This window comes from Chiloscyllium punctatum, chromosome 15, assembly GCF_047496795.1.
Source record: "Chiloscyllium punctatum isolate Juve2018m chromosome 15, sChiPun1.3, whole genome shotgun sequence".
Lineage (NCBI taxonomy): Eukaryota > Metazoa > Chordata > Chondrichthyes > Orectolobiformes > Hemiscylliidae > Chiloscyllium > Chiloscyllium punctatum.
Window position 1 is genome coordinate 33,302,856 of NC_092753.1, and position 12,470 is coordinate 33,315,325.

Genomic DNA, 12,470 nt, shown 5'->3' on the forward strand with positions numbered 1-12,470 from the left:
ATCTATTTAGTCAAAGAAAGGGTTTCTAATTAAAGGTACAACAACATGGATTATAAGGTTTCACTGACTCTTTGGAAAGTTGTCCCAAAGACAGGCCAGTTAGCAGATATGGGTGGAAGTGACTAAGGAGTTGAGCAGCAGGAGATGCAGAAAGTGAATCAAGAGAATCCAGACAACCAGGTCGGTCTGACATGAGAGTGGCAAACAAATTCGGGTACCACATCAAATAGCAACTGTGTACTACTTCCACGCCAAGCCTCACAACAGCAAGTGATAGACAGAGCTAAATGATTCCACAACCAGCAGATCAGTTCTAAGCTCTGCAGTCCTGCCACACCCAATCATTAATCATGGTGGATAATTAAGTGACCCACTGGAGGAGGAAGCTCCACAAATATCCCCATCCTCAATGATAGGGCAACCCATTACCTCAGAGCAAAGTTCAAAGCTGAAGCATTCGCAGCAATCTTCAGCCAGAAGTGACATGTGGATGATCTGTCTTGGCCTCCTCTAGTGGTTCCCCAGCAAGACAGACGCCAATTGGTAGCTGATGATGCCAAGGAGTGGCTGAAGGCCCTGGACTCTGCAAAGGCTATAAAACATTCTGACACTAGTACTGAAGTCTTGTCCTCCAGGACTCGCTGCTCTCCTAGCCAAGATGTTCCAGTACAGTTACAGCACTGGCATCTACCCGAATAATGTGAAAAATTGCCCAGGTATGTCCTGTACACAAAAAGCAGGACAAATCCAATTCGGCCAATTACTGTCTCAGGAGAAAGTGAGGAATGCAGATGCTGGAGATCAGAGTTGAGAGGGTGGTTCTGGAAAAACGCAGCAGGTCAGGCAGCATCCGGGGAGTGGGAGAATCGATGTTTCAGGCATAAGCCTTTCATCGGGATGCTGACTGACCTGCTGTGCTTTTCCAGCACCACACTCTCAACCACAATTACTGCCTTATTAGTCTACTCCCGATCATCAGTAAAGTGCTATAAGGGATTGTCAACAGTGCCTTCAAGAAGCACTCACTCAACAATGACCTGAGTACTGACATTCAGCTTGGGTTTCAGCTCCAAACTTCAATACAGCCTTGGTCCAAACAGAGAAGTGTTGATTTACAGAGGTGAGGTGCAATGACTGCCCTTGACATTAAGGCCACATTCGACACATTGTGCCATCAAAGAGTCTGAGCAAAATTAAAATTGATGAGGACCAAGGGAGATAGAAGAATCGATTATCCTAGTGTCTGAGGCCTGATCATCTTCAGCTGCTTCATCAATATCCTTCCCTCCATTATCGGGTCAGAAATGGGGATGTTTGCTGATGATTACACCATGGTCAGTATCATTCATTGTTCCACAGATACTAAAGCAGCCCATGTCTAAATGCAATAAGATGTGGACAATATTCAGGCTGATAAGTAGCAAGTAATATTTGTGCCACAAAAATGCTAAACATGACTATTATTAATAAGAGTTAATCTAACTATTGCCCCTTAATATTCAACGATGATACTATCTCTGAATCCCCCGACTTACAACATCCTGGATGTCAGCATTGGCTAGAAACTGAAATGGACCAGCTATACAAATACAGTGGCTACAAGAGGAGTTTGAGACTGGGAATTCTGTAGTAAGTATTCACTTTCTGTCTCCCCAAAGCCTTACCATTATCTACAAGGCATGTGTCAGGAATATGATGGAATACTTTCCACTTACCTGAATGAGTGCTGTTCCAACAACACTCAGCAGGCTTGAGACCACTCAGGACAAGCAGTCCACTTGATGCCATCTCATCCACCAGCTACAAGATTCACTCCCTTCACCACTGAAGCACAGTGGCCGCAGTTTGTTCCTTCTACAAATGCATTGCATTTGCTCATCAAGGCTCCTTCAACAGCACCTTCCAACCTCTGCCATATGGAGAGACAAGGACAGTGGATGCACAGGAAAATCACCTTCTCCAAGCCACACACCATCCAGACTTTGAACTGTATTGCCATTCCTTCATTATCACACAAGCAAAATCCTGGACTTCCCTTCCTAACAGCCACGATAAGTATCTGAACACTTTAAGGACCTTAACAGTTCAAGTAGGCAGCTCACTAGCAGCTATCTTGGGGAAGTTAGGGATAGGTGGTAAATGCCAGTCAAGTCAGTGACACTGACATCCCATGAATGAGCAGTGAACGAAGAAGTATGCTTTGTTGTCACCATCCACTAAATGCTGTCCTTCCTATTCCCTCGAGACAAGCCAGTACCTTGCCTTTGCTTTCCCTTCTCACAGGAGAGCACACAACTTGCTAAGTGTGGAGGTTTGGCTCTGGGGTGGAGGGGGACACGGACCGGTCATCCTCCAGCGACAGACAGCATACCGTGTGTACCTGCTCCACTGGAAGGAAGTCTTGATCCAGGAGTTTGTGGGTATCAGCAGTGAATCACAGTGAGCTCCTCAGCCTCCCCAGGAGTCAGCATTCAGACATGTTGAGAGAGCTCATCCTCTTGCCTGTGCACCTTGTATGGGTGCTCTCACAATCTCACATCTAGCTGAGGAAGGACATGCAGCTGAGGAGGCTGTTTATTTTGCTGCCTTGATACTCTGATCTCTGTTGGAATCCTTAGCTGTGGTGTGGCCTTTGTTACTGGAGTGCAGCAAAGTAGCAAAGTGAAGCTGTTTAGACAAATTCCACATCATAGTCAACAAGGAGGTGCAGCCGAAAGTGACTGAAATACAAGATGGGTTACATTTCTGTTGAGAAATTGACAACTACCTGTGAAGCAGTGAACGCACTCTCCAAGAGAGGAAGTGCTTGGAACAGCAGTCTCTAAATAGCTGTGGCTGAAGCTGCTGAGTGTAAGTGATCAAAACATCCCCGGATTTCATCGAAGAAACTCTCCCTGCTATGTACTTATCTCGGTGACCCTGGTAAATTGCTCAGGAAATCAGACGCCTGGAAAGTCAAGTCAAGACTCTGGGTTAAAGCATTCTGTAGCTTCTCAACTTTTTACGCATCATTCATGGAGTGTGGGTATCTCTGGCTCAGCCAAAATTTTACTGCCTGTCCCTTATTGTCCTTGATGGAGTGATGTTGGTGGTGAGCTGTCTTACTCCAGCCAAACATTCCTTAATTACTCCGCTGCAGATCCAAGGGAGTTCATCACACCCTCACTGCTGCCCCTGGGAAAGCTAGGAAGGAGATCATGACTTTGACTCGACTTCAATGTCTTGGACTTTCCCACTCCCACGTTCTTGACCTGGTCTTACCTGTGGGGAAAGAATCTGCTCCATACCCCCAAAGCTAAAACATGCTTTTACATCAAAAAGAATTACGTGTCTCCTTGTAATTCTTACAAGGATTTGAATTGCAGCACTCATCCTGTGCTGTGCAAGTTCAGAAATGTTTCCTTCATGGTATGAAATATGCTGTCAGTGAGGCACTATTAGTGTGGTGAATAACTGACATGAGATACTTTTCAGGTATATCTTTCACTGAGTAGATTAAAACCAAGGAATCAACACATTCTTATCTGATACCAATGCAAACAAGTAGTGCAGGCTGATACAGTCAGACCAAGTACTATTGGATAGGTGGGGAATTGTATGTGATTCAGGGTGTACATTTCTTTTGACCAGTCTTTGAAGTTCCCTAAACCACAAGAATGTAAGAAATGACACCTTGAGATTTTGAGATCTCCTCAAAATGAAAACTGTATCACTGACTGGCAAATTTTCTGATTGACCCAAAATAGCAGATACAGGTATCTTTGGAAACGACAGAGGTGCAGCCGTTGATTTTCCATTGAGACGACCTTCAAGACTTCGTTGTGATTTATTTTGATATATAGTTATATTTATTTTAGTATATATTCCTGAGTGGAATGTAGCAGCTATTAGGCTTGCTGGTTATTTTCCTAGCATCACCATTGTGTCACATGGTCATGAGTTTATGGAAATGAAGGACAATGTTTTTGCTATAAAAATGAAAGAACAACACAGTATGTGGATAACTTGTCTTGACTCAAGATGATCACCCACGGTGATATGACTACTATGACTTCTACACAAAGAATTAACTCACGTCTAAACTGACCTACGAAAATGTCTTAAAATATAAATAGCCCTGGATGTGGTGGTTAATAGAACGATTGATCATGTCATCAAAACTGTGTTCAGATAACGAAACCCATTACTCCAACAACCAGACAGAGGCAAGAGTCTCCGTCTTGAAACAAACAGGATAGTTCCTTCAGCCAAAAGAATAGAACCCACATGTCAAACAACCAATCCACACCACACACAGTGACTAACTCACTTTCACATGAAGAGATCGCCATTGCCATAACCTGGTCTGGAAATCCCAAGACTTCTAACTTCCATTCTTATTCAAAGAAGTACAAGAGAGAACCCAACCAGGCATACACCTTGCATACCTTAAGGAACTAAATCTCAATTGGATCTTGTATCCCGTTAACAATCGAGTTGCATGTTCTGACCTACAGAATCTTTACATGTACGTGTATCTATTTTCTTGGAGAATTAGCCATTTGGATACAGAACTGGCTCAAATGTGGAAGACAGAGGGTGGTGGTGGAGGGTTGTTTTTCAGACTGGAAGCCTGTGGCCATTGCCACAAGGATCAGTGCTGGGTCCTCTACTTTTTGTCATTTATATAAATGATTCGGATGCAAGCATAAGAGGTATAGTTAGTAAGTTTGCAGATGACACCAAAATTGGAGGTGTAGTGGACAGCAAAGAAGATTACCTCCAGATTACAAAAGGATCTTGATCAGATGGGCCAATGGGCTAAGAAGTGGCAGATGGAGTTTAATTTAGATAAATGCGAGGTACTGCAATTTGGGAAAGCAAATCTTAGCAGGACTTATACACTTAATGGTAAGGTCCTAGGGAGTGTTGTTGAACAAAGAGACCTTGGTGTGCAGTTTCATAGTTCCTTGAAAGTGGAGTTGCAGGTAGATAGAATAGTGAAGAAGGCGTTTGGTATGCTTTCCTTTATTGGTCAGAGTATTGTGTACAGGAGTTGGGAGGTCATGTTGCAACTGTACAGGACATTGGGCCACTTTTGGAATATTGTGTGCAAATCTGGACTCCTTCCTATCAGAAGCATGTTGTGAAACTTGAAATGGTTCAGAAAAGATTGACAAAGATGTTGCCAGGGTTGGAGGATTTGAGCTATAGGGAGAGATTGAACAGGCTAGGGCTGTTTTCCCTGGAGCGTTGGAGGCTGGGAGGTGACCTTATAGAGGTTACAAAATCATGACGAGCATGAAAAGGATGAATAGACAAAGTCTTTTCCCTGGGGCATAGGTTTAGGGCGAGAGGGGAAAGATGTAAAAGAGATCTAAGGGACAACCTTTTTGCACAGAGGGTGGTACATGTATGGAATGAGCTGTCAGAGGATTTGGTGGAGGCTGGTACAATTGCAACATTTAAAAGGCATTTGGATGGGTATATGAATAGGAAGGGATTGGAGGGATATGGGCCAGGTGCTGGCAGGTGGGAATAGATTGGGTTGGGATATCTGGTCGGCATGGACGGGTTAGACCGAAGGGTCTGTTTCCGGGCTGTACATCTCTATGACTCCATGACTCTATCTAGGTGTGTATGTTCATTGCATTTACATTCTGGGTGCCGTACAAATAGACATTGATATTTTCTTTTGATTTAAACTTAGAAAAATTCTGTAATGTGTTTATCACTGAGAATCTTAACAGTCAAAACTGGTCCAAACACTCCCTCATCTTGCTGAGGTCAACCGAAAGGTAAGAATCAAGAGGAAGAGTCATCCCACCATCATTCCCCAAAATAACGCAAGTAAATACAATTTTTTTTCTACCAAGTGTTGGCCAGGAAAATTAAGGCTGTCCTCAATTCATAATTAATAAACTCTCTAAAGTTACACAGAGGTATGAAGGTCACCTACTTCTCTGAATGGCAAGGTAGAAGACCCCTGAGTTCTGGTGCCAGATGGTCAGCAGTATGGTCCAGGGTAAAGCAATGAGGATTGCAGTGAGAAGATTTCTTCGTCTTGGCATATTGTTACGAACTTACTGTCGGAAAAGTGCCTCATTTCTTTATCCGTACCTTCAAATACAACAGGAAGAGAATCTTATTGAGCTGAGGTCAATTTGAAAGGAAGATATGCTTGTGTTTGCATTTTGACATATTTTTAAAAGCCACATGATGAAAATCCTAACAGTACGAATCCAAAAGTGATTACATTTATAAATTTAATTGTAAACCTTAAAACAATGTGGTACTACAATGTCTACAATCAGTCTTTGTGTCAAAATCAGATTTGTGCATCTATTAAAAAATAAATGACTTGGATTGACAAGGCATACTTTACAACGCAGGATGTGTCAAAAGGCTTTGTAGTCAATGAGGTAATTCTAAAGTGTTGCACTATTGCAATTCAGGGAAACATAGCAAGCCAATTTATGTCCAGTGATGCCCTGTAAGCAGCGATGAGACAGATAATTGAATCTGGTAACATTTGTTGAGCTGTCAAAAGTCTAAGCAGAGCTTTCTTATTTTCTTACAAAGGAGCCATTATATTTTATATGTCTGACTGAGAGGGGGCAGACAGGGCAGATCTTCAGTTTTATGTTTCATGCAAAAGTTGACATTCCCAGTGTGCAGCATTGTCTAAATACTGAATGAAGAACATTTTCCAGAATTTTCTGTTTCTACATTACGTAAAGTAGTGACACAGCTCAATCCTTCCATTCAGTTCTTAATGCGTGGAACACACAAGAATTAGATATTTTTCAACTAGCACTTATTATACACAACTCTGTCAGCAAAACATTCACTGAATTAAAGTAATTCCAGTTGGTTTCAGAAGAACACAGGAAATAGGAGCAGGAGTAAGCCATTTGACCCTTTGGTTCTGCTCTGCTATTCATCTAGACTATGGCTGATCTTCCCCCTTAATGGCATTTCCCACAGTATCTCCATATCATGTTGCATCATTAATATCTAGAAATATATTAGTCTCTATCCAGATAAATTCCATGGTTGAGCCTCTACTTCCCTCCAGTGTAAACAAGTCCAAAGCTCCATCATGTCCTGAGTGAAGAAATCCCTGGTCCTATTTGGCCGACATCTTATTCGGACACTACATCTTCTAGTTCTAGACTCCCAGCCAAGCAAACATTCTTTCTGCATTTACCTATCAAAATGGTCTCCACTCAATAGTACATAATCCCAGTGTCTTCAATTTGTCCTAATAGGGCAGTTCCTCTATTTCAGGAACCAGCCTACTGGACATTCATTCATTATTTCTGAAGCAAGCAGATTCTTCCTTAGATAAAGACAATACTGCAGAGGTGGTGTTATGATCCTAGCTGACGTTATTACCAGACAAGTCAGATCTCAGACTGAAACCTGGCTTGAAAGATTATAATTTAGTTTGTTTTTATTTATGGTGGTGGTCTATCACTGAAATGCAAGCATGCACTACTACAAACTTGGTTTAAAGTAGGAGTTTATTCTTCAAAAGAAGTGAAGGTAAAATACAACAAACCAAACTATTTATGTATAATATAATTTGAAAGATTTCAAAACACATGGCAAAGTACAATGCCATCTATCGCAACACCGTCTCTTCACTGTACCAGATATTCCCTTCTCTCTCATTCTATACGTTTACCCTATCTGTTGCTTTTAATACTTGATCTTAAGAGATTGATCACCTTTTTTCCTTATTAGTCTCAATGCGGAGATTAGATTTTCTCAGCTTTAAATATTCTAGTTAAACACTTCTGGCCTGGAATTTTCAAACTTAACTCTTACAGTGAGATATCCTATTTCCTAAATGTTTTAAACTAATTTCTTTCTCCAGGGGAAACTATTTCTTAAATCTAACTTTCATCATGACCTGAGAATGACCAGCTTATTTCAAATGTTTTTCTGTTAGCTGATCTTTCCAGTATATTACCGCCAGTCTCTTACTCCAATTTAATTAACTAACCTGTGTGTGGCACCTTACCAAAAGACTTTTGGAAATCCAGATACACCACCTCCACTAGTTATCCCTTAGCTCTTCTGCTGGTTACATTCACCAAAAAAAAGCCATAACTAGTTTGGGAAATATGATTTCCCTTTCATAAATCCTATGCTAGTCTTACCGTAAATTTCTAAAAGTCCAGTTGTAAACATTCTTTAGTAATAGATTCTAGCACGTTCCCTACTACTGATTGTTTTATTCATTCATGGTATTATGGCATTGCTGGCAACACCAGAATTTATTGTCTATCCATAAGTGCCTAGAGGGCAATTGAGAGATTAGAGGGTTTGAGCTATGGGGAGAGACTGAATAGACTATGGTTCGTTTCCCTGGAGCATCAGAGGCTGAGGGGTGACCTTATAGAGATTTATAGTGTATGAGGTGCATGGATAGGGTGAAAAGCCAAGGTCCTTTTCCCAAGGTAGGGCAGTCTAAAACTAGAGGGCAAAGATGAGAGGAAAAAGAGTTAAATTAGACATAAGGGACTTTTTCACGCAGAGGATGGTGCGTGTATGAAATGTGCTGCTAGGGGGAGTGGTGGAAGCTGGTGCAATTATAACATTTAAAAGGCATCTGGATGGATATATGAATAGGAAGGATTTAGAGGGATATAGGCCAAATGCTGGAAAATGTGTCCAGATTAATTTATCTGGTCAGCATGAACAAGTTGGACTGAAGCATTTGTTTCCAGCTGTACAACTCTACGACTTGATGATGCATTGCTGTGGGTCTGGAGTCACATATAGGCCAAACCAGGTAAGAATGGCAGCTTCCTTCCCTAAAGGACATTAGTGAAATTTCTCATGTTGCCACAGTCATCATTAGACTCTGAATTCCAGAAATGTATTGAATTCAAATTCCACCATCTACCATGGTGGGATCTGAACATTGTTCCTAGAACATTACCAATTCTGGATTAATAGGCCAATAATTATACCACTAAGACTTTGCCTCTCTTTGATGTTAGGCTAAAAGGCCTGTCGTTCCCCATTTGCCTTCCCTTTCTTTCTTTCATTTGAGAACTTTTATTTGCTGCTTTCCAAACTACAGGAACCATTTTAGAAACCACTGAAATTTGGACCACATCCATCAATGTGTCCATTACCTCTTCAAACACTCTTACAATACTCTGAAGTGGAGAGTCCTTAGGTGCTGGAAAAGCACAGCCAGTCAGGTGACATCTGAGGAACAGGCGAATCAAAGTCTTAGGCCTAAAGTTTCCTGAAACATCAATTCTCCTGCTCCTCAGATGCTGCCTGACCTGCTGTGCTTTTCCAGCACCACACTCTTCGACACTGACATCCAGCATCTGCAGTGCTCACTTTCTCCTAGATCATGGGATTTATCAATCTTCAGGCCATTAATCTCTCCATGAGGGACAGAAAGTACATGTATTTGGAAGGGCAAGGACTGATTAGGGATAGTCAACATGGCTTTGTGCGTGGGAAATCATGTCTCACAAACTTGATTGCGTTTTTTGAAGAAGTAACAAAGAGGATTGATGAGGGCAGAGCAGTAGATGTGATCTTTATGGACTTCAGTAAGGCATTCAACAAGTTTCCCCATGGGAGACTGGTTAGTAAGGTTAGATTTCATGGAAAACAGGGAGAACTAGCCATTTGATATAGAACTGGCTCAAAGGTAGAAGACAGAGGGTGGTAGTGTAGGGTTGTTTTCAGACTGGAGGCCTGTGGCCAGTGGAGTGTCACGAGGATTGGTGCTGGGTCGACTGCTTTTCATCATTTATATAAATGATTTGGATGTGAGCATAAGAGGTATAATTAGTAAGTTTACAGATGACACCAAAATTGGAGTTGTAGTGGACAGCAAAGAATGTTACCTCAGATTACAATGGGATCTTGATCAGAAGGGCCAATGGGCTGAAAAGTGGCAGATGGAGTTTAATTTAGATAAAGGTGAGATGCTGCATTTTGGGAAAGCAAATCATAATAGAATTTATACACTTAATGGTAAGTTACTAGGGAGTGTTGCTGAACAAAGAGACCTTGGGGTGAAGTTCATAGCTCCTTGAAAGTGGAGTCGCAGGTAGATAGGATTGTGAAGAAGGTATTTGGTATGCTTTCCTTTACTGGTCAGAGTATTGAGTACAGGAGTTGGGATGGCATGTTGCGGCTTTATTGGACATTGGTTAGGCCACTGTTGGAATATTGTGTGCAAATCTGGTCTCCTTTCTATCGGAAAGATGTTGTGAAACTTGAAAGGGTTCAGAAAAGATTGAAAAGGACGTTGCCAAGGTTGGAGGATTTAAGCTATGTGGAGAGGCTGAACAGGCTGGGGCTGTTTTCCCTGGAGCATCGGAGGCTGAGGAGAGACCTTATAAAGGTTTATACAATCATGAAGGGCATGGATAGGATAAATAGACAAAGTCTTTTCCAGGGGTGGGGGAGTCCAGAACTAGAGGGTATAGGTTTAGGGTGAGAGGAGAAAGATATAAAAGAGATCTAAGGGGCAATTTTTCCACGCATAGGGTGGCACGTGTATGGAATGAGCTGCCAGAGGAAGTGATGGAGGCTAGTACAATTGCAACACTTAAAAGGCATCTGGATGGGTTTATGAATGGGAAGGGTTTGGAGGGATATGGGCCGGTTGCTGGCAGGTGGGACTAGATTGGGTTGGGATATCTGGTCGGCATGGACAGGTTGGACCAAAGGGTCTGTTTCCATGCTGTACATCTCTATGACTCTATTACTGTATAATTTCTCCAATACTATTTCAGTACTAATTCTTCTCAGTTTTTCCTTCCAAGCAATCCTTTAGTTTTCTAGTTTCCTGCCTTTGTGAAGGCATACATAAAATATTTATTTGGTTTCTCTACTCTTTCATTATTTCCCACTCCTTTGCCTTTGCTAACCTTTTCTCATGTCCTTATATATAGAATATTTTTAAAACTGATTTCTCACTAATTTACAAACACATTCTGTTTTCTCTTTATTCATTCCTATCTTCCTTTGGTGAAATCTAAAATGCTCCCAAACTTGCTGACTTTTATGGAATTTTATAAGCCTCTTCCTTTGATCGATTGCCATTTTTACCTGCTCGTGTTAGTCATGGTTGGGTCACCTTTCCCCTTTTTTGTGCTTCAAAGAAATGTAAATTTATTGTAAGCCATGCGATACTTTTTATTGCCCGCTATCATACTTTCTAATGCAGTTTCCTAATGTCCACAGTCAATTTACCCATCATACCTTCACTTGCTTAGTTATGACCATTTTTAAAGGATAAACCGTATGTACTGTAAAATTCTATCATATTACAGTCATTGTTTCATAAAGGTTCAATTACAATGAGATTATTAAGTTGCCTCTTCTCTTTGCACAATACTAGAAGTAAAATGATGTTCTCCAGTTGCTTCTTCAACATTGTATTCTAAAACAAAAATCATTTATATTCCAGGATTTTGTCACCACAGCATTGGTGCAAATTTTATTTGCCTACGTTTAGGTATAGAATAAAGTTACATGATTTCTGTACTCCCTGTTTATATGCATCTCTACTTTCCTGATGTGTTTGGGGCCTTACATTATCATTACTGTTTGGTGGCCTATAATCAGCTCTACCAATGTTTGCTGTACCTTGCTGTTTCGCACCTCCATCCTGGCTCATTCAACAGCTTGATCCTTCAACCTAAGATCCTGTCTCACTCATAAGATGATCTCATCCTTTGTTAGCACAGCTACCCCATCCCCTTTTCTTATTGTCTAACCTTCCTAAATGTCAAATAACATGAGAATTCAGTTCCTCTCCTTGGTCACCCTGCAGCCATGTCTCCGTAGTGGAATTTAGATCATTCTATCTGGGCTGTCAATTCATCTACCATATATTCAGATAGATTGCCTTTAGCTCTGTACTTTCCCACATCAATCTTTGAGCCATGGCTTTTAAGTCTCAAATCTTATTTGCTTAATGCCAATTTGCCCTGTCTCACGTAATAATCCAGAAATAAGAAGTATGTGGTCTCACTCAAAGCCAGCTATCAAAGATATAAAGTAATAATGTCCAGCTTTTTTTTTAGCTTTAGGTATTAAATTTCCATATACCTGTAGGCTTCATCATTACAGAATTTTTGAGTTTATCATTCCTACACAATTGCCTAGACAATAGTTTAGATGCCAAATGACAAGGTTGGATTGTTTAAGTACAATAATTACGGTCTTCTGTCTTCTGTTGATGAAGTTAAAATTGATTTACAACTGAATGCTGAAGTCTACCTATACAGTCTCTGACAAATTGAATATCAAAAAAATCAGTTTTGTATTTATTCAACAAAAGCAAATAACATTTTTTCATTCATGTAACCAACTCTAAGATTTAAGATTTACATATTAAATTTAGATGTAGAATAAAGTTCGGGTGGCATGTAGCCGAGTGGTTAGCACTACTGCCTCACAGGCTCAATTCCACCCTTGGGTGACTGTCCATGTGG

The 12,470-nt window shown here is 41.0% G+C and overlaps 1 protein-coding gene across 4 annotated transcripts in view; it reads right to left on the reverse strand.

The window, feature by feature from the left end:
* Positions 1–12,470, reverse strand: part of LOC140486177 (galactosylgalactosylxylosylprotein 3-beta-glucuronosyltransferase 1-like) — an 86,344-nt gene that overhangs the window by 25,320 nt on the left and 48,554 nt on the right. For all 4 annotated transcript variants that reach the window (XM_072584921.1, XM_072584920.1, XM_072584924.1 and 1 more), the window contains one exon: positions 5,939–6,099. In XM_072584921.1, the coding sequence (XP_072441022.1) occupies positions 5,939–6,050 (112 nt within the window). In that variant the 5' untranslated portion in view covers positions 6,051–6,099. The remainder of the gene's footprint in view (positions 1–5,938; positions 6,100–12,470) is intronic.